Below are 24605 nucleotides of genomic sequence, written 5' to 3'. Positions count from 1 at the left end.
CCCATCTGGCATCACGGGCATTGCAGCCCTCACACCATCCCAGTGCGAGCACTGGAAGATGGTGTGGGCCGCCGTGTCTGCCGGGTTGAGGCAGTATACGCATGTCGGAGTGGGAGCTCTCTTTCGACGGCAGAGGTATTCCCGGAAGCAACCGTAGCCGGTGAGCGCCTGGGTCAGTGCGTAAGTCATGACGACCTCCGCCTCGACCCAGCGCCCCATGACGGTAGCAACTTCCGGGTCCACGCCACTTTAGGAGAACTCTCTCAGCGCTTCTGCCACTCCGACAGCGTGACCGTCCTCTTTCTAGCCCGGATTGACGCTATCGCGGTCTCGGGCTTCTCTTCTCTGGCTGCTGAGATCCGGCATGCCTCCCTCGTTAACGCGTCAGCCGGAGGCGTTCGGGCGAGAAGCAACGCCGCCTCGTCGGACACCGTGCGGTATGCACGGGTCACGCTCAAAGCGATGTGGCGTTACATTCTGACCATGACGGCACGGTTTTGCGCCGTGGCCGTCGCCGCCTCAGCCCACACCGGAGCCGCGTACAGTATCTTTGAGAGGACCACACTTGTGAGGAGGATCCTCTAAGCCTGTGACGGGCCACCGATGTTAGGCATGAGCCACCCGATCGCTTGGGTCAATTTGTACATCGATGTACCGGAGGGATTTGCGGTAATGGACGTTGTGTCCGTTTACCTTCACCTCCGACATCGTGTACGCCCACTTTTTAGTGATCATGACCACCTCCGTCTTCTCCGGCGCCAGCTTCAGGTCGCGACTGCTCATCCAGTCCGAGGACCAAACCCTGTGGGACACTATTACTGACCTCCCGAGTCCGCAGTCCACCATTCCGATCGCCCTCTGGGACCAGGAGCGTTCTCCTGCTGACGTACGACCGGAGGACGCGTACTAGGTACGGCGGTATCCTCCTCGCCAGCAATGCCTCGTCTATTTGCTGCCAGGACGTCGTGTTGAAGGCATTCCGCACGTCAAGTGTGATTAATATGCAGAGCCTCCTGTGTTACACGGCGTACGAGGCAGTCCTCCTGGCGGCCTCCAGCACGGTACGGATCGCGTCGACAGTTCCGTGACCACGCCGGAAGCTGAATTGGTTTTCGGCCAGTCCACCGGTGGCCCCGAGGTGCTCCTCCAAGCACCCCAGTAGCATCCGCTCCAGCAGTTTCCCCGTCCCGTCGAGCATGCACAGATGCCTATTATAGGCTATAATAGCTCGACAGTATACTCCTAAGCTAAAATAGATAATAGATACCTAAGTCCTTGTTATTACGTCATTATATAATTTTTTTCTTCTTTTTAATATAGGAGATATACTATTACCGTTATTTTATGATTGCAAAATATTACAATAGAGACTTGAACAATCACTATAAACTTAACTAATAACTGTCGTTTTTTTCGTATTCACTCGTGTACATGTTTATTGATGATTACTAATTTCATTTTGTAGTATAAATTACTCCTTACGTCATTTTTACTTACATTATTTGCAGTCTTATAAATTCAGTTTTCGAAGCATAAAGCATTTTCAAAACTTTCTCGCATTTTAAACTGTATACAGTGGCTTAAAAGGGATTCCTCTATCAGGGAAATTTGGTGGAAGGGGACTGGTTTACATAGATATATAGATTATACTAAAGAGGAATCTGTACCGTTCTATAAAAACATTTTCAAATAGGTCTTAAAAAATAGTTTACCATTTTGACAAAGCCTAATTAAAATCGATTTTTAATAATAATAATAAACTATACTAATGTTGAATATACTATACTCGAATTTTTATGACTATCGTCTAGCAGCAGTGATAACTTGTATTGTGCGATGACTTATATTTAAATCAAGGGTTCGATAACTGTTTGGAATGTTAGTAAAGTCAGTTATACGTATTTGATTTATTTTCGCACAATATAAAATGATTGCTTTTTGAAGTTATCAACAATAATGTAGTGTTGTGAAAAAATATATGTTGTGCTTACTGTGAGATTTGTTGACTGGCGGAATTTTATGTGTATTGAAAATATAAAAATAAGGCTCAATTTTACAACTTTTAAATTAAATATGTAGCTCATTAGCGAGTTGGTTGATTGAAATAAAATTATTTTTAATCGGTTTATATGCGTAAAATACTATTAGCTTAAAATAAAATCACGAGAATATATTCAAATTAGTTTTTGAAAAGTATTCATTCCATAAACTTTATAGTTAAATAAATACGTTGCATAAATGGTAATTTAACTATATTTAGAAATTCAATGTATGTATTATGGAATAAACTTTCAAGCCTAACGTTTGTGATAAATATGATATTTTATAATCGGTTACTAATCGTGACTGTTGCCATAAAACTGTGTGAATAATAATAGTCTTAATTTAATGATAAAAATGTGTTGTCCATTGCATTCGGAGTATTTTTGTGACGTTACCGGGAATCGAGTGAGGTTATAAGTCCAATATGATAATGAAGAAGTAAGAATGGTTTGTGTTTAGATTTGGGACTTAGGAAGTACTTGCGTATTTACTTTGCTGTCATTAAATGTATTACGTTGAGTTGCTATTGATTTGAAACGCATTAAAATCTAATCTAAAAGTATTAGTATTTTAAGATTGACTATAGACGCACAACCTGTGACCAATGAGCATTTTTGCGTAAAGTTTTGTCCCTCATTTTATCACCCACCATAGAAATAGTAATGCGATTTGTACATTATTATTATTATTATTTTAATAGGACATATGGTGTTTTCGAAACGATGAAATCAAGAAAAGAAAAAGAATCGTTTCGAGTTTAACCGTCGACTTATTAACTAATTCGCGTATAGTATATATATATCATCAAAACGTTACAATCAATTAAATTAATTGTAAGTTCTTTTAGTGAACAACGCGCGGAACTCGTTGCAGAATTATATATAATATATATTACTTAGAAGCAAATTCGTGAATATAACTACTATGCGCTTAAACACATACAGACATGGATATATATAAATACCATACAATGTTCACAGATATGTTTAATTCACTAGGAGATGTTTTGTTTTTGGGTATCGACCCTTACGGGAGACTGCGGAAGGCCTATGTACTAGATAATCCGACGACGCACTCCGAAAACGTTTAATTAATCATTCCTAGTCTCAAGCTTACATCTATACGCGCAACTCTCTTAAGTGTGTGAGCTGTGTGTGAGACCATGTAGAATTAGAGCAGAGCAATCCGATTAAAGAAAATATCATATATCCGTACTAGAGAAATAAATGTAAACCACTTATGGCAAGTCGGCGTTGACAACAGAAAGAAAGGACTCATTGTTTGTGATAAAATTTAAAAAAAAAAATGTAGTTTTTTTTCTTCTGCTACTGACTAGTCGAAATACTCCCGTAGACAATAGCTGCAAGGGTAGGAAGATTGGAATAAACACGAGTTCTGTGCGCAGTATACTGTCGCATTATTCTGCACAACGCAGCCGGATTACCGTGTACATGCGATTAATTACATCACATCGTGACATAATTACACAACATACTATACTGTATAGGACAGTAGTTTTCAGAAAAAGAGTTTTTCTCGTTCAAGCTTTCCATAGGGTAACGACATGCGCCGTGCGTGAAAAAATGTAATCGAATAAGACACATGTGGGACGAACAATCATTCGGCTCTTTATTGTCATTCGATTACTTAAATATATATTTTTATTTGAACGACGCAGCGAGATGCATAAATAAATGTATACAATTTTCACTCCGTGACTCCCGAGGGAATACGGACACGCACGCAGTTTGGGAACCTCTGTTATATTGTGCATTGTGCAGAGTGTATTTTTAAAGGTTTGTCACTGATTTTTTCGATCAAGTAATGTTTTTGTGAAGGAATATTTTTATTCCCATCATTATTACCTGTAGAGATTTCTTGAGGGTATTCTTATTTAAAATGTAACAGCGTGCGTTGACAGTTTTGGAATTGAATGTTAATTGGTTGACACACAGGTAACTATTGGACGCAATATGGTACTTAAGAATGTAAATATAGGCGATAAATTAATTAACCGATTATCGGACCGTTGTAGCGTGAACTTCGGAACACTCGTGAAACTTAAATAAGACCGAGAAACGTGGAGCACATTAAATTAAAAAATAAAACATTGCAGCCAATTTAACCAAATCGACCCCGAAAATCGAGCTATATACATAGTTTCCTTACGCAAAAATTGATATGCATTTTATTTTATGATTTTAAGCATGATATATCACTGAAAACTTGGGAGGAATATAACTAGTAATGGTTAACGGTGACTAAATTTGGTCATTGCGATAATGGTGACAGCTACTTCAATGTCACAGCGACTTTTAATGGTGACTGGTCACCATTCGTTTTGAGTGATAAATATTTAAGTAACTCTGTTATCATCATTGAGTATTATATTGGTTTAATTAGGGTGGCCTCAAATATGGTTTTATAGTCACTAACTTACAGTTATTTTTAATGGTGACTCGACATTACCTATAATATGTTTTTGATAATTATAAAATATTATTGTCACTAATCAAAGGCACAAATAAAGGATATTATACATATTCAGTGGGTAGCTTACTAGTTACTAGCTTAGTGCTTAAGCATCTAGAATATATTTTTTAACATACCTACGAGTTACGATGGCTATAGCCTACAAGTTACTTTTTATTTTTACTTTTATTAATATTCAATTACTAACTATCATTGTCGCAAATAATAATATAATATTAGTGTAATAATATCACCTGTTTACTGTTACTCATGATTAAAGATAGTATTAGATTAGAATTAGAACTGATAAAACTGATAACAGTCACCACAGTCACAGTTATTGATACATCGAGAATTCTAAGTCACCAAAGTCGCTTAGTCACCATTTATTTTTGAAATTGTCGCAGTGACTAACAGTGACACTGATAGCATGATTTAAGATAATACTGGTTAGATGACGAGTGGAGAAAATTAATTTTTTTGTGACTGGTAAACTGAATCGCCATATCAGTAGTTGCTATAGAACTAATGCGTGGCGCTCCCAATGTTTTTTTTTGTGAACTAGATATTATCATTTTTCCCGGGCTTTTAAAATAAGATTTAAAGTGGGATGGCTGATGCCCATTTAAAGCATGATTTAAAAATTTAAGATATATATATTTATCTTAAATCATGATATTATAAAGCATGAATTGTTTGTATTGAAACACCTAGTTATTCATATAATACGATTTTTACAATTGTTTTTATCCATTCATATATTTACGAATATAATATATTTTAAATATTATATATGAAAATTAAATGATGTATTCCATTTTGCAATGAATCAAATTCTAGTACTCTTAAAGTACCTAAAAATTCATTTGATGTATGGCAAAATTCCCTAAACATTAAATTGAAATCAAATTCAAGAATTTGTGAGATACATTTTAAAAAAGAAGATGTTATAAAGACATGGGTTTCAGGTAGCAAACAAGAGAACCAGTATACAGTATGTACATTTTATTATTATTATTACTATATTACTTCAATAGGTAGATACTTAAGTATTCTAAAATATCATTGTTTTTCAAATGTTAACTAAGCCATGTATAGCTATAATTTTAATTGATTTATGATATGTTATAAAAGACCAAAACTTCGGGAAGGAGCTATTCCTACAATTAGTGTTACAACAGAACAAAATGTATTGACTGATTTATCAACTTCAAAAATGGTACTGTATTATGTGTTATTTACTAAGAAACATATAATATGTAAATATAAATGAATCAATAAATTATACAGAAAGCAGTGATCAATCAATTTTCGTCAATTCTAATTGTAGTTACTCAATCTTATTGATGTCACTAGCAATAGGTATTGATTTTTATAAACAAAAACATGATGAAGTTTTCAAAGACTCAGAAGAAACTGTAAAATTTACATATATAATTAATGACATTTTTGATGCTCTAAATAGAAAATACCCATTAGAAGGAATCAGAAAAAATAATAAAGATATACAGGTTTTTTATGTATTGCATGAAAATTGAGAATGTTTGTGTATTAACTTTACTGTTTGAGTGTCTATATGGTGTAATGGTGTAATTAATAACTTGTCCTGGGAGACATATGTTTTGTTTACACCTACTAAATTGTTCTGTTTTCAATTGTGTATATTTAATAGCTGTATGGTATACTTAAGTATACACCTAAAAGTTTATTATTGTAAATCATAAATTAACATTTTATATATATTTTAATTATACTTTGTTTTTAAAGGTTTTGATTAATGTTGGATGCAAACATTAAATATTGATTATCCATCTGCCACTGAAGAAAATTGATTTATTTAATTGTTCTAGGTGTTACGTCAAGCCATAGTTTGGTTAGATGAGTGGGGAAGTAATGTATCACTAGGATTAATCCAAGAAAGATATTTTTTAACACGACAGACTTATGAAGGACTTAGGATAACCATATAGTCGACAATAGACTTGGTTGAATATCTTTTGGATAAATGTGAATTTTCGTATGTTCTAACAGCCAAGTGTAATCAAGACAATTTGGAAGAAATTATGATTTAAAACAAAAATTGTTTTAGAAATTAATATTCAATAACATTAATATTTAATTAAGACTATTACCTATAAGTTCAAAATTATGATTATTGTGATTAATTTTTTAGATAGTAATTTTGATTTTTAGAAATTTTTTTGGAATAACCAGACAAATTGCAGGTCCGAATGATTACGCAACCACGCCAACATTTCTATAACTATATCGTATGCTTTCTATTTATTAAATTATAAAACCTCCTAAGACAGAAAATTGTACAGTAAATGAAGGTAAGTATTATAATAAATACATATATTTAAATAAAACAGTTAATAATATATTGTCTGTATGTCCAGAATCTATTCCCATTATTTCACTATCAGATTTGAAAGACATTATTAAAGATCCAGCAAATAGTTCTGAAAGAATAATTCAAATTAACAAATTAAAAGAAAAAATAGACAAAATTGTACAGGAAGATTGTTGGGACCTAGACGATATCCTATTGGAGCACAATTATGCTGATTCTATCATACTTGATTGTGTTGTTTATTTTTTGGCTGGGTAGCTATAATTCAACATAAAACTGTACAAATTTTAAAATAAGTATTTATTTAATTGCTTATTATATATATATTTATACACATATATATATTTTTTGTACTAGGTATATTGCTAAGCGTTTAGTTAATAAAACTAAATGTGAAATGTGTGTAAGAGGATTAAAAACACTTAACACTTCACAAGATTGTATTGGTAAGAAAGCAGATTTGACTAAAGCAAAATCCAAAGGCAACTTGACAGCAATTTATTTATAATTATTAAACACATTGAAAATTATTTTGCAATACATGCTAATTCAATCAATGTATATGAAGAAACTTTTAATGAATTTTTCAAACTCAATATAAAATTGAAATTTGCATGTACTAACTCTCAACATCAATCGGATATGTTAACAAATATTTTTATTTATTATATCACGATGCGTATGAAACAATACAGCTACATGCAAAATCAAAAAAAATCAAAAAATTAATAAAACAAAAAAAAAGTTATCTAAATTAGTAAAAACGAATCATCAATATAATTAATAAAATAATGTAAATTAAATATTTGTAATTTTAAAATATTAAATTGTAAATTGTTATTATTAAACTGATCAACTCATTAGTCATTACAGTGAAGTGTGATTTGTCTGCTACTTAATTACATATATATTAATATATTTAATATTATCCATAGGTATTCTATTTCTATATTCTATAGTTAACTTAGAATTTATTCAATTTTATTGTATCATACTTATTGTACATACATTGTATTAGTTATTAGTATAAAATTTTCTCGTTTGGAGCGCCCATAGTCAGTTCGGACACATAATTCAGATTAGAGATTCTTTTTGCCAGTCATGTTATTACATTTCGTCGTCTAACCAGTATTATCTTCAATCATGACTGATAGTATCACCTGTTTACTATTAATCACGATTAAAGATAGTATTAGATTAGAATTAGAACTGATAACAGTCACCACCGTCACAGTCACCTCAGTCACCGAATAAAAGTAGTGCACACATTGTACACTAGTACCAACTACTATATTGATATATTGCGAGTTCTAAGTCACCAAAGTCGCTAGTCACCATTTATTTTTGAAATAGTCGCAGTGACTAACAGTGGCACTGTTGTCGCGGCGACAAAGTAACGGTGACGTGATTTTACATTCATCACTAAATATAACATCATAACCGAATATCGAACCCGCAATGGTTCATTACTTTTAAGTATTTAATATTTACTCGGGAGAAGTGGATTTAGCATAATTTCACGAAATACTATGGATTACTCAATATCTAGATCCACTAAATATTTTATATACTTTATATTATATTATAATATTTAACTTTACGTACCTAGTTGATATCCGATTTCTATGCATACGAATTTCAAAAACAATTCGTAAATATTTTTTTTTAAATGTTATGACGCGTATTAACCATATACCTAGTAATGAATAATTCAAACTAAGTATATTTATAAAAAAAATAAATAAAAAAATACGTTTAAAAAAAATAAATATTCATCGGGCGAGGAGATAAAGAGTATTGAAGTATTACGTCAGCACATTTTTTAAGATTCTTGATCCTCATCCACTCATGTCAGTGTACTTCAGACAGTGGTGATTCTTCTTCTTATCTTACGTCAATGTTTTTCGTAGACCCTGCCTACCCCTAAATTATTTTATTCTTATTAATAAAATTAATTTCTTCAATTATCAAAATAATGATAACTTTAAGAATAATAAGATTCTTATAGTCACGTCTTCGATGCTTTCTGTAATTCATGGACTCTTGCTTTTTCCGCGCATTAATTTTAATTTTAATAGATATAGTGTTGATTTCAGATTTGAGATTTAGTTCCATCCTCTATTATAAAGTGCGGTCAGATTTCTTTACTCCCCCCTCCCCGGTCTGCTTACATAGTACTTGAATATTCCTGTATGTAAAAAGGGTAAAACGTTGAGAGTTATTATCCCACACAATATTATGTTACCACATAATATTATGGCGTAAGCGATAAATAACGTGTAAAAACATATTAATGTTATAACCAACATTGTGCCGTATCAATGCAACGTTTAGAGTCCACGGGCTGAACTATCGAAAGTGAGGGGAAAAACATCCCCACCGTTGTTATAGGCGCACCTCGATGTCTGTATGGGGTAAAAATGTATTGATAAAATACAACGATATACATATGTACTACGAAAAGTATGTAGCATATATATCTATATAAATATTTACAAGGGAAGAAATTATTATTGATATTATTTTCGGAAACCCGATTGCTTTACATCAGTAATAATAATATGGTGTTTTGCAAATTTTATTGTGACCAATCATGAGTATTTTTTTTTTCTATTAGTTTTCATTTAATATAGCAATTATGTTTCAATAGTTAATACAAAATTAATTTAAAAATGTGACTTTCCTTTTTAAAAAAAAACTAATTTTTTTTCAAACTATCTAACAATGATAGTTTTAATTATGCGTACATAAAATACGCCGTGTTAATATTGTATAAGACATTTATTTAGTTTTTGTTTCTTATATAAGATCATCTCGATAATTTATACTTTGTCTTTTGTTGGTCCACGTCATAGCATAATTAATTTACTCTTTTGAAACAAATTACCCAGTAATAAAACCGAGTAATAAATTTTATGTACACGTAGATTATATAGAAAGTAATTCTAGAGATACGAATATTAACTTGCGGAAAAAAAAAGTAATTGAAATAAAATAATTGATAAAATAAAATGAGAATTATTTTTAATAAAAGGATTTAGCTAAGTGATTTTATCACTGATATGAAGTTAAATATGTTCATATTGGAAATAGTGTCAATGGCCACTCTCTTCTCTCATACTATTCTGCCTAGTTGAAAATTTTCATCACAATTACTCATTGTACTAAACTGTATATATATATAGTATCTTTTTTAATATTAAATTTAATTAAAAAAAAAAAAAAAAAAGATTTATTATGATTCTCTATATCAGAAAATTCATATACATTATGATAACGCATAACTTAAAAAAAACCATAACTAGTAAAAACTATGCAAGTAAATTTATATTAACAATCAATTTTAAATAACTATAACAAATTCTACGAAAAAAAGATAATTTGAACTATTATTTATTTCAATCAGTTCAAAAGTATTTGCTAAAGGTATTAAGATAAATTTACTATTTTTTGCTTGGTAAAAATATACAAAATTATTAAAAATTCATTTTTTTTTTAATTCCGATGTGAAAAAATGTTAAGTCATTTTATGAAAAAGCGATGATGGTAGATAGTGTACGTATTAGAAAATATAATAAAAAGTTCAAATTTTGATTCATTTAAAGCATTAATTTTAAAAATAGTAGCGAAACTAAATTTTCTCTCTTTAATTCATAATCATATTCAGTCCTACGTCTGAATAAACATCAGGTTGTTAAAATCAATTTCTTCGACTGTAAAATATGTTGAATTACAATTATATTCTAAGGGATAGATTTTAAAACAGTGTGGGAAATCGACTAATTTGTTAAGCTCTACATTATATTACTTCGACAACATTGTTTTTGATTTAAAAAAATCATTATCAAGTATTTAGTAGACAACTATAGACGTATTTTATTACGTAAAATATCTGAATTACATAGCAAAAGAAAATGGAGTTGATGATGTTAATATTTAATATTACAGGAAACGTATCCATACACGCAGCTATCTAAAGTTGTTACGAAAACAACAATAAATAAGTATTACGATCAAAATGGTTTCGTTATTATTGGCGAACGCAGACGTTATCTCGAGATCACTAAAGTATAAGTATAGTCCGATAGGTTAGATTTAAAATAATACATAATTGGGTTATCTGTAGAATTATTAATATGGCAAAATGAAAGTCGGTCGCTCGTTCTTCAATATATAATAACGAATTTTTGGAAAATAATATCCATACCGATAGGACATAACGATTTGAATGGATATTGTTTCATTTATAAATGAGAAAATAAAATTAAACAAAGACAGTAAAGGTACAGTGTAAGATACGGTAAGGTATGGAAAGATACTTATTGCAGAGAGTATAATATTATAAAGATAAATTTACTGAAGTGATGAACAATGATTTTATCAAAGAATAATTATCTGAAGCCATTAACATAAAAAGTAACTCAAATAACGTTATTAGTGATCTAAAATATAATTAAAAAGATATATTTGATGTACCTAGTTCTAAATTCTATTTTTACTAAATTAATGTACACATACAAACATACACACACACACACACACACAGACACACACACATATATATGTGTATAACGATTTAATTTGAAATGGTTCATTTAAAATATTAGCGAGATCAAAGTGTTTTTAGATGATTGCTATTTTATCAATGAGGTTTAAAATAATTTTAAAATACAATTATTGTATTCGACCTATTTTGGTGTACTAATATTCTCAGTGAAATATAAAATCCAAGATCTTATTAAAAACAAGACGGTATCAAGATTTATTTAAGTATTAGCTTCATGATTATTCACGAAATTTTTACGATCCTATAATATAACAATTAAATTATTATTATTTTTGAATAAGTCAAAGAAATTTCCAAAACACCTATATATAATAACACCATTCCTTTGATATGAATATTACTTAACATAGATAAATATAGTGACAGAAACGAAACACAATAAAATAATAAAACAATGATGATAATTTCACTTATGATTGGATAAAGAAAAATAGGGCAAAGTTAAATAATGAAATAATATATTGTTGGGTAAACAATTTTTTTTAGCACGTATATTACCATTAGTATAAAATAATTTGTACAAACCTATATATATCATTTTAAATTATAATTTCTCACGAATATGTATATTTTTTTACTATACATGAATGAGATATTGAAAGACCGCATTGTACTGTTTGATCTTCATACCGCACGCCTGCACTACAATACGATGTTTAAGAGTTATATAAATAGATTGTTCTTTTTTTTTAATTTGAAAGAAATATTTTAAGAACAAATGGTTTATTTTAAATGTATATCTATTATAATATATTTATTTATATATTATGTTTATTCTTCTCAAAATAATTATTAGGTACTTATGTATTTTATATTAATTTTTATCATTATTAATATACACCTGCACACGTGTGTGGCAATTAAGAGAATATAGTATTATTACGTTATTGATTATTCTTTTCTTTGATTATATTGAACGATGTGTTTGTACGATTTGTGTGTTCCTGTTCAGCACCAGTCACCTTCCAGTCGGAATTAATCCGGTAGAAATCGAGAAAGAGTGCACTCGGATATAATAGTGTTAGAATAATATGTTATTTTGAAATGTGACTTATCGCTTTCTTTTAAAAAAGACTTTAAGCTGAAAGTAATTGCCAGTTATTGCAATTGTCGAGTGCTAACGGATATTGGTCGATGTCATATCATATGTCGAATGTACATTTTACGTATAATTTCAGATTGATTACTGTTGGAGGGAAGTAACTTTTTAAGTAGATAAAATTGTTCTACGAATTATAATAAAGAATACATATTTATAAGTCGATTAAACCCTTCTAGTTTTTGTTTGAAAAATCTGCGGATGATTATAATAGTATCTAAGTTATTTTAAATTTACTGATTAAATAAATATTGTAATGAGCATTGCTGAGCATTAATAGAATGGAATACTTTAAAATGTAGAAAAGTTTTAAATGTTTATAGGAATATTATGAATAGTTTCTTCGTTTTGATCCGACCAGATTATAAGTATAATACATTTGATAGAGTAAGCCGAGGGCATTATTTTTCATATCCATTACTGGGATTATTTTTTTCTTTCTTGAAACCGCCTAAAGACGTAAACTTCAACTTAGTCATCTCTTAGTTTTCACGGGGTTGTCATTAAATATTCATTCTTCAGAAGTTTACAGAAGAAATGAGTACCTATTTAAAATAATAGATAATATTTTAGATATTTAATATGTTCAGTACAATAATGTGTTCAGGATGAAAATATTTTTCTTTTCGACAAAATTATGATGGAAATTTTTTTTTTCTTAAAAACGTGAAAAATTTAAAAAAGTTAACAATATTGTTTTCCATATAATATTAATTTGATGATTTTCATTATTCTATAAGTAGTTACGACTTTACGGGTTCCAAGAGTGAAATAATGACTATTCAGCGTATGAGTTACATGTGTATTCTAAAATCAAATACCTACTATATTTGGAACTTTCATGGAAAAATAAGAAAGTAAATTTAAAAATACCAAAAATATTTTCCCGGCATAAAAATACAAAAAAATGTCATACCATGAAATAATAATTACTTATTAACAATACTTGAATTATGATTATGAATACAAAATCTATATGTATAAAAAAAGTCAGGTTATTTACAGAATTTATAATTCAATAACGGCTCGACCGATTTTGATGATCTCTGATTTGTTGGATTCGTCTCCATACAAGAATAAAAATTACTCTAATCTTGACAAGAATACAGACATTTATTTAGATAAGTAAAAATTTTATCTTAGATAAATTATTAAATAACTTAGCGTTATTTAGATAAAATAGATAAAAATAGTCTAATAGATGTATGACTATTGTGCCTGGGTACATCATTTTTCTATTATCATCTAACCGTCTAACTATAAAAATGGTAATATTGATTTTAGTTTAAAGCTATAACTTATTTTTAAATTGATTTGTACAAACAGTGGTTAGTGTACGTGGTGGAATAGAAGCGGACGAAGAACATAAATCCATGGATTTGAAAATTAATATTTTTTCGTGGGAACATCAGCACTCCCAAATTTTTCATCGACACCACGCGTTCCTGTGTTTAAATATCGTAATAAGATGTAATAAAAACGTAATAAAACTGACGGACGTTACTACGGCGAACTGTGAACACAGTCGACAGCAGCTTACGCATACAAAAACAACCTTAGGAGAATATTTTGATTTTACATTAAAACGTGATTATTAAAAAAAAAACTCCAGTTATTAAAACGACGAATTAAAATTATGCCGTTCGGAAACAACGTGCAGTTTACAGTGTTGCATTGTGTGCGTTTTCTTTCTCCTTCTCTCACTGTCCGTTTCTGCAAAAAATCCAGATAATTCTGTAAATATCAAACATGCGCGACGGACGTAGCAGTAAAGCAGACCCCGTTGTAAATGCACGCAATTATCATGCAGCGTTGCAAATTATAATATTTTAACACTCAACAATCGAATTAGATCGCTATTGAAGTTCGCGAGTTGCTTAATCCCCGGTTTGACTTAAAACTTTTTCCGGTTCTGCTGTTGACACACCAAGTGAACTTGACTATTTTTATACGTATGTCGTGTGCATTCAGTGAATGCGGATAATTTACGGAATGCTCGGGAAAATAATAAGAAAACGAGTTTATCATAATCAAAACAATGTGTCCTTTTATAAATTAGTATTATCGTTTTTCCGGTGTTCAACAGCGAAAATGGTCTCGTACAACTAAATGCGTTCCTTTTTACTTTTTAAACGAGTTTATAAGGGTGTTTCATTTTCGTATCACTGGATTGCAGTTATTACGTACTATGGACAACAATAATGGATGAATAATTTCCCAAAAGCTCGCGATCAACGTTCAATTTCAGAATGTTCGGATGAGTAGTGAAATCGCGTACGAATTCTGTTCTTTGAACGTTCACATTTCAATGAAAACAAAACCCCGTTGCGTCGAGACAAGCAGGCAAAAACGGAACGAACGTCGGTTCGATCAGTGGCGCCAATCCTGCCTTTCAGGGGTGGCGGCCGCCACTCTTGTCTGAAGAGGTGGGTGCTCATTAATAATGAAAATATTTAAATTTTTTTTATAAACACATTATACGCATACCATCACAAATTATTGTTCACTACTTTTATTAACTCTGTGTGATTAGATTAATTTGCGGTAAATATGTTATTTTCTAACTACAAATAATATAAATAAATTAAATACAGTATTACATATACTTGTATATATCCACGTGAAAAAAGGTATTCTTAACTTACCTGAACATTTTTATTAGTGCTTGTAGTCTTACAGTTATCGTTGAAATTATAATCGTTTTATGCAAATGTGTCTTTTACGCTCATAAAAAATTCAATAAAAAGTTATTAAAACTATCAAAGTCATTGGTCGGATGGATGGGACGTAACTTACGAGTAGGTTTGTTGCTTTACGTGATCTAATATTACATCTTAATTTTACGAGTCTCCATAAATACTCAATTGTTTATATTTGAGTACCTGTATATTGATGCATGTTGTCTTTGTTATATTTAACAGTTTGGTAAAGAAAATTGTAAAATTGTTTAAGTGCCTTATGATTTCCACTCATTTGAATGAACTATTTGTCCTATTGATCCTGGTTCTATTTCTAGAATTATTTTTGGTTATAATGCTTCTTAATCTAACTTCTTAGCTATAAAATAAACGGTGTTCCAAAATTCTATTTTCACTCAAACAGCACATGCTAACACATGATCCTTGAACTCGGCTGCCATATTTTCGATCAGTATTCTAGTTTTGATGTTCTTCGTCAGAGAATTATCTTCAAAAGCAGTGACGGGCCGAAGGACTCAATTTAACGCAGCTGCGTTAACTTTTTAAAAAGATGGTACCACTCTGTACTTGTGACAGAATTTCATGCTAAAGCTCAGCAATAATAATTAGGCCAAACATTTTATTTACATCACAAATTTGTTAATAATGCATGTAAAACTTATAGACTATTACGGTATATTAGAGTAATTTCTTATAAAAAGATAATGAAGTGATGGTATACTAATATCAACACATAATATAATATCTACTATAATGAATTTTGAATTATAACGATTATTGCAATGAATAAGTAAAAAAATGCCAAATATTTACTAATCTAATATATGGTATAATATTATTCTTATCATAATACGAGTACATTTGGAAAACTCGAGGTTAGATAAGAACACACGAGTATGTGAGGTTGGTGTTTATTGGAGTGGGGGAGGGTAAGTAGTTAAATATGAAAATGTATCTTTTAAAATTTAAGTTCATTCTGCCTTTGCTCGGAAGTATCAGTAATATTACCATCAGTATGTTTATTGTTAACAGGTTTACAATTTCTAAGGCATAGTCTTCCTCTGTTGTACTAACGTTTTTCTTGAAAGATAGATTCATCTAATAAACTGAATAATATCCAATTCTATACCTTTGATAAAATTTTCATAACTTTTTTCCTCACAACAACAACTCCACTGCCACTACATTTTTAAACTGTCATGTGATTATAACCATAATTCGTATACAAAAACATAACATTTTTGTTACACAAACCGAGTACTTCATTATTGTACATTATATATTATACATACATAATTGTACATTACTAAACACACTTGTGTTACCCTCGTATTATCGCGTATCCAGTCCCGTATTTAAAAATTTGGCACCCCCGGGCATATAATTTATGCTTCCTCCCTAAAACAAATAATAATAATATAACACTTATTATTTCGTCCATAATCGAAATTCTTTAATATTAAAATATAACTTATAAATGAAAATCGTTTAATACTTTTTTTAATTAACAAATTAAATGAATTATAACATAATAAAACATACAATTTCCTTTTTTTTTTAATTAATTAATTATAATATAATAAAAATACAATTTTTTTTTTTAATTTACAAATTATAAATTAATAAAACATAGGTACTATTTTTTTTTTTAATGTTTTATTTTTTTTTCATTAGGTACATAATTCTTAAAATTAATTTTGCTAAAATATTTTGCCGCCTCAGAGCATGTGCCTACCCCAAACAAAAATAATCTTATTTTGATGCAATAATATATTTGTTCATATATTTCTTAATAAACGATTATATTTTATTTGATAATCTCGTAAAATGTTAATCAACACGACAAGGCAATCCATAGCCAATCAATTCACAAAACAATCATACAGAAGAAAATACATTAAAAATAATCATGATAAGATATATAAAAACGATTAATGTTCTCAAAAGTTTAAGTCGATCATTAACCATACGTCATGCTGATAGAATATAATTTAAATAGTAATTACTTCCTCCATTCATCGTCCACAGAATTATTTAAAAAAAAATACATTTTCTCTTCTATACACGTCAACCAAATAATAAAAGATGCTGAAGCCACATACTATAGGGGGCTAAAAGACATGGCTAAGGACAGAGAAAAATAGAGAAAGCAACTGTTGTGATTACATTTGATAAAAACCATTCTAAAAATTGAATAAATAAAACAAAAAAATATTCTAGCATGACCTGATTTATTGATCAAACAGCTGATATTCGAATTATAATTAAAAGTTTATTTTTTCACTCTGACTATACAACAATGCTCATTTATGTTAACTTTCAATTACATAAATATGAATATGATTTTTTTTAGTAAAAATTTGAATATACTAGTTATATTATCCAGTATAATAAATTGTTATAATTACGTACCTCAAACAAACATATTGGTTATTTGATTTTTAATACAAAATATATGTTTTTTTTTTGTCAAGCATAATATGATAAAAAAACTGTAGCTTAAAATACATTTTTTTATGTTTTTTGATGTTGAATAACAAAACAAATCAATTCAATACTAAAAAAAAATTATGTGAACTAATATTATCGAAAAAATGGTGTGCAACAAATGAATTTAAATGTTATGATAAAAACAATTCTTAATAACCTTTCGAATTTCCAAAAAGTTTTTGATATAAATTTATCATTGCTATTAAAAACACAAAATTATAGTAAAAAAAATTATTAGGTACATTTTCTGTTTTTATTTTTCGGTGTATTCATAGGTATAGTGAAGTAAAAATAATGATGTGAAACAATTTTGTTGAACATAAAACAGTAAAAAAAAATTATAGATAAAATTATATTAACATAATTATTAACATAAATTATTCATAACATCATATTTAATTATAAATAATATTAAAAATTAAGAATTTAAAAAATTAAATCGATGGAGCCAAAATGTCTGACTTTCTAGTCATACAATTTTTCAATGAGTGTCACATGGACTTTTGGATCCTTACGGATGCAACCTGATTTCAAGGACGGAGAGATTTCAATTTCCTTCTCTCTGCCTCGGACATTATAAATTATACTATGTGATATATTATTTTTGAAAAATAGACAGTAAATATTCTTTCAATTTGTCTGAAATTTTAACCATATATTTTAACTCAGCAGTCGTATCATACCGACCATTATTCACCCCTAAACAAACCTTTGAAACATTCTAATTTATATGATAACAGTATTTTATAAATATATATTATAAAAAACTATGTTAAACATCATAAATAGAAATACAATATAATTTTAAAATTGTTTATGCTTAAAAAAAACGTAACACCTCGTTAATTAAATCAAACCTTAAATTTGATTTAATTTGTTGGTCCCAATATTTGTCTACTTATTATTTAGAACTTGAAAATGTTCAAAATAAGTTGCTTTGAAGTTTATTCTATAAACTAAATTTCCCTTTCCCCAGAATTTTTGTTCTTGATAGTCTAAAGACGGAACTTGGCAGATATAATGTTTATTTTTGATATTCTCAATAAGTACGCTCTTTGTCCTGAATTATTAGCGATGATAGGTTTCCAAATTCTTCGACTATATACGCACAATCTAGATTTATTTTTTATTCCAAACTATAAGACAAACAATAAAGCATTTTCTTTTCTTCCTATAGTTCATAGGATGGCCAATACAATATTCTACTCACTTGATATTTTTAATTCTATACGTGATGATTTTAAATTTAATACTTTATTTTTTCTAAAAAATCCCAAATAGCTTATTTGTTTATATTTTATTATTTTTTTTATTACTTATTCATTAAATCGATAAAATATTATTAAAGTTTTTGTAATGTTATTATTTTTTTAGTGTATACATTTAGTTGTAAAACATAATCGAAATGTTGTATAATTATTATTTATGTATGTAGCTTGGCCGTTGTCTTATTTTTTGTTGTATTCTTCTATTTTGTAAACGGATTTTGCTCGTATAATTTATACACTTCTCCTGAGATTACGTTTCACGTACCTTTTACGCACAACGAAAATTTTAAAAATTAATCAGTTGAAATAAATGTATGAGATTAATAATTTAATTTTGGTATGGTAGTTAAAAGTTCTGTTATATCGTTTAACTTTCAATAAACATTAATTTGTAAAATAACAATAATTTCATCATTTATTACTAATTGATTTTTTCACATTGTACGAAAAAATTTTAAATAAAACAATATTTCAACAAAATGGCCGAAGATCGACTATACAACAATTAAAAACAATTTACGGTGGTATAATCAATCTTTTACGGAGGAAAAGGAACGAGCATAATAATTCACTTAAAGGAAATAGGAAATTAGTGTATTTAATTATTAAACATAAAAAGCATTTTTTTTTTTTTTTAAGGTGTCTATAAAATAAATTATATTATAAATATTTCATAATTTCTCATAACTCAATTGCAATATATTTTATTAAAAATTCATTATCATAAACTAATTTCCATTTTTTTTTTTTTAATTTAATAAAATGAATAAAACTATAATAGCTTCACGATTTTGCATTCATATTTTATGATTAAAAATTTTATTTTTACGATTTAATTTAAACTTAACACTTGTGCTAAACATTGTATGAGAGATTACATTATGTTATACTCATACGCAGTGTTGGGACTTATCTAGATAGATTTTTTGTCATCTTTTATTTTATCTAATAGATAAACAAGTTTTAAATTAGTGTCTATAACCCTAACCAAATAAAAATTAACCATTGCATTTGAATTTCCCTATAGTATCACAGTGAGAGATTTTTGTATTTTTCCCTTCCTCCGAAAAATTATCCCAGATGCACAGCTGATAACCGTGCTTTAGTATATTGGTTAATACTATAATTGTAGATACAAATGATAAAATAATTAAAAACATTATGCCGTTTTTAAATTATGATAATATTTTATAAAAAAAATATTTATCAATAAAATTGTGTCGTTAACCATAACTAAATTTTCATGGTTTTATTTATTTCTGTCTTATTCGTTGAATAAAAATGTTGCATGTTTTATTTTTATTTTGAACACATTCTATGCGATAATTTTTATCTGATTATAATATTAATTTTGTCGCGTATTCAATAGATCGAAGACGTAGTGTTGGACTATCGGCCGATCATGTAATATTGTGGACTTGCATGATAATTCCAAGTTGAATGTAAAATATAAATAGTGAACATTGCATTTAACAATCAGGTTTTAGTATAAATATATATAAATAATATCAAATCATTGTAGCAAGAGCGTATTCTTCGGATTATATGAGACATCGGAAAAATACTTACGAAACGATTAAAATAATTAGTCATATTATGCATAATTCATAGTCGACTTCACGTTGTATGAACTAAACTTTGTACAGCTTATGTTATTTAGAAGCTATGGAATAAATAATTTTTTAAAAGATTCCCGTACGCGCGTATAAACAGTTTCGAACCATAAGTAATACGGCTGAGAAGAGAACACTTTGACTTATACAGGTGGCGGAAGGTTAGCCATGAGTCGTCACATCGAACTTTTAATGGTGACAGACCATAGGAAATGTTTATTTTTCGTCATCTCGATAATTGCACGATACGTTCAGTTACCACGTAAAAGGTTAAAAACGTTTACGGTACACGTTGATTAGGTAATACACTCATTAATTTTAACACTGGTTACCGAAATTGTTTTGCAATTAAAGGTATACTCGTTTAATACATATTATGGTTCCCGTAAAATTGTTACATTGTTGTTATAAATACCGGATAATGATTACGGTTTGTACGACCGATGGTTGCGTAACACTAAGCGTCCACGGATTGTTTTATGCCATTGAAATAGGTGTACTGAATCGGTTAGACTAACAATAACCCGATCGGAAAGAGCACAAGAGAGACACGAGTAGAACATTAATGAGACTGTTGATAATTTTTTGTCTTTTTTTTGACGCGCATAACTTGATAAGTCTTCAAATCGGCCAGTACTGGCGCGATATCGATAGTCGGATGCATAGTTAGAAATGCCGGATTGGGACGGACGCGAAAATTTGCGTGTCATGGAATCTGAATAAAATGTACTAGTTAGTTAACCTAGTCATCGTTAGCTGTCCTCTATAAAAATATTTTTCATTCTGCGCTAAACGAGTATTGTTTTCAATGAATTACATGAGATTTTTTCTTTTTTTCCTTTTTTTTTTTTGTAAATCTATACAAAAATGCACATTACTTGATCCAGAAAACGATTTTTATTCATTTTGATGTGACTTTTCTTTTCAACATTTTGTAATTTCAACGCAAATGTATAAAATTCCTTTATAACGTAATACGTTTAAGTTATCCGATGGATAACTTAATCGCATCGGGCTTCAACTCCAAATCGTTTTTTGAACGCGACGATTTTCAATCTTCGTACTAAGTACCAAAGTAAATAATTTACAACCAAAACGACGAATAACGTTAAATATTGATTCACGTATCGCGCATTCATTTTTTTTTTTAATTTTGCATCAACCTGCAGTATTTCTTTCGGATAATACATAATATGGTGTATTACTAAATCACATGTTGGTATAAAAATAAATATACAAATAAAAATTTACAAAATACATACTATCTGAAATGTCTATTGATTGACGCATATTGCATCAATTTTCCTACATTGTAACCAATGATATAACGGTATGTCATTTTGCGATAACCCCTTTAAATCAATTTTTTTTCACACGGTAACAGCGTAATTTCGTACATATTACTATCAATATAAGTAATAATCAATAATAATAATCAATCCACTCATTTATCGGATGTACAGTGAACGTCGGAAATCGATGCACGAGTTTTCCCGTGTAGAATATTGACCTAATTTATTGTATATTACGTGTAATCGTGTTATCGGAAAACAGGCGAGAATACATTACAATAAAAATCAATCGTAATGTCGTGTAATCCATAAAAAATGTCGGAATCTGTCGGAAACATAAATTTTCCGGTGTGTTAAATAGAGAGAAATTTTTTATTCGACGAGCAATCCTATACATTAGACTTTATGGACATTATAAACACTGAAATATGAGTAAAAGAAAATATTCGTGAGATCAAATCAAAAAAAAAAAAAAAAATGTATGTGGGATGTTTTTATTATTTTATTATTTTCACGTGATATATCAAAAGCACAATGGTAGTTCGGCAAATGCCTCTCTTGACGCAGTGGCATACAGTGGCTCTTGGAAACGTATTGTACATCCACCCTCGCTAGATTAGTGTGCGCGCGTGCGTGTGCGTTGGAAGAAAAAGAGTTTGGTCCGTCGTGGGTCCCCGGTCCTTTGCAATACCCGTCGACTGTAGGCTTTGTCCCATTGTTCTTTTTCCCGTACAAAAAGGGTGCTCTTAGACGACGGGCACTCTCGCAGGATACATCGCCGAACGTTGTTTGCAGCTGCCGCACCGCTGTGCCGAAGGACCTTTTTCCTCGGCGACGTTATTATTATCGTTACACTTACTACACAACGTGTGAGTGTTGTATATACTAGCGTTGTTGTTTTAATAAATTATTCTTCTCCCGCGCAACGGTTCGTCAATTGTTCGGAATACGATTTCGTTGCGTACACGCGTCACGTCGGAGTCTATAATCTTAATGATGATCAATATACAACAATATCGAATATACAATATAAAATAATATCATCACGTGCAGCCATATTTAAACGATTACCGTACGACCGTGGTCACGATCACATGTAACACTACCGCGACGACGGGTCTAGCGCGCGTTTGTGTACTAATTTTATCACATCATGTGCGCAATGATCTTTCGTTATATCCGATTTTTTTTTCCGATTTCAACGAAACCGATTTCACGTAATGTCATATTTATCCGTTCTGAAATATTTACTACAAGACCGAATTGGTTGGTTGATCATGTTGATCGATATAGTTGTGCACATTTCCTACAGTGCGTTATTCCACGCAGACAGTTATACGTTCATCTTTTAGTGAAACGAACGCCCCAAAAATATGTAATTAATAAAGTACGTTAACTTGTAAAAAATACAAACGTGAACCTAACCACCGTACCGAAATGAAAAACATTTTTTTTTAACTTTTGGAACAAATCTCGTTAATTACGACGAGAATACAGTATATACAGTAGATACAGTAATCTAAGTATAGTCGAATTGCGATAACTCGAACAATTTGACAACTCGAATTGTATTTTATTCCTCTAGAAAATTCTTCCCCTATAAATAAGTTAGATATCTCGAATAATACATATCTCGAAGTGAATTTTTATCCCAATTCAACTTTGAGTGATCGCGACTTGACTGTATATATTTTTTTGTTCATAAGCGTTCAAATATTTTCAACCAACTTTCACGTTGAGAAACGATGGTCATAGTTTTCCAATTGTTTACCAAGCTGTGTAAGCATTGTTAACACGATGTATATATTAAAAAAAGCTAAATTATAAAAAAGGTTCTGATTGGTGACTGAGACATGTGCCGTATGTACGTTGTGTGAAGATCATAGTACAAAACAAGTTAAACAAGACTATTTTAAGGAAATTTCGAAAACTACTGTTCTATAAAATAATGACGCACAAATTTTAAATGTGACATTCAAACTATATAATAAACAAAATCGTTTATTTTATTAAAAATATGTATAAATGTTGATAATCGATGGATGGACGGCATAATTTCCAAGTTGTTCACTACGCAATGTATTAAAACGACCGAGGAAATCAAACAATTGCAATCAACGTACGTGATGATCAGTGTTGGGACTATCTAAATAAAGTTATCCAAAAGATAATCTAGATAACGTCCAAATTATCTTTCATCTTTTATCTAGATAAATCCAGAGTATATTTATCTTATACTTATCTTTTTGCATTTTTTCTGTCGATAGATAATGGATGTTAAGTCACGCAAAGTGGTTCTTTTTTTTTTATTAAAATAAGATTTTATTATTTTATTTAGCCGTTTTTTATAATTTGTCATACAATAATAATTGAAATATGTGAACTGTGACATTTATATGTATTTTAAAATTTAAATTATTACATTAAAAAATATTTTAATACAAATTCTAGTACAATCAAATGTTATATACTTATATACTAGTATATTATCTTCATACAACTTAATGTTTACTTATATTACCAAATCAAATTGAGTTAAAGCCAAGTGTAAAGCCACTTAGTAATCACTACTTGTACAGATATTAAAATATAGGTAGGTATAATAAATAATAATTTAAATTAATCTACATCTGTTAATCATTTATTAACTTATTTACTTTTAAAAATAATAAGAATATTCCATCAAATCTAAATGCATAAAATAAAAGG

The 24605-nt window shown here is 29.7% G+C and overlaps 2 protein-coding genes across 6 annotated transcripts in view; one reads left to right on the top strand and one right to left on the bottom strand.

The window, feature by feature from the left end:
• The window catches only part of LOC112694496 (leucine-rich repeat-containing protein 4-like), a 264913-nt gene that overhangs the window by 85345 nt on the left and 154963 nt on the right, over positions 1-24605 (bottom strand). The window lies entirely within an intron of this gene.
• Positions 734-7126, top strand: LOC112694468. The gene is given in 3 exon segments (XM_025569930.1): positions 734-903; positions 6709-6848; positions 6915-7126. Coding segments are annotated over 3 exon segments (522 nt in total).

The sequence above is a fragment of the Sipha flava genome, unplaced genomic scaffold (assembly GCF_003268045.1).
Source record: "Sipha flava isolate LNK unplaced genomic scaffold, YSA_version1 130_pilon_pilon, whole genome shotgun sequence".
Lineage (NCBI taxonomy): Eukaryota > Metazoa > Arthropoda > Insecta > Hemiptera > Aphididae > Sipha > Sipha flava.
The sequence above is the reverse complement of the archived record's forward strand: the minus strand, read 5'-3'. Positions and strand labels throughout refer to the sequence as shown.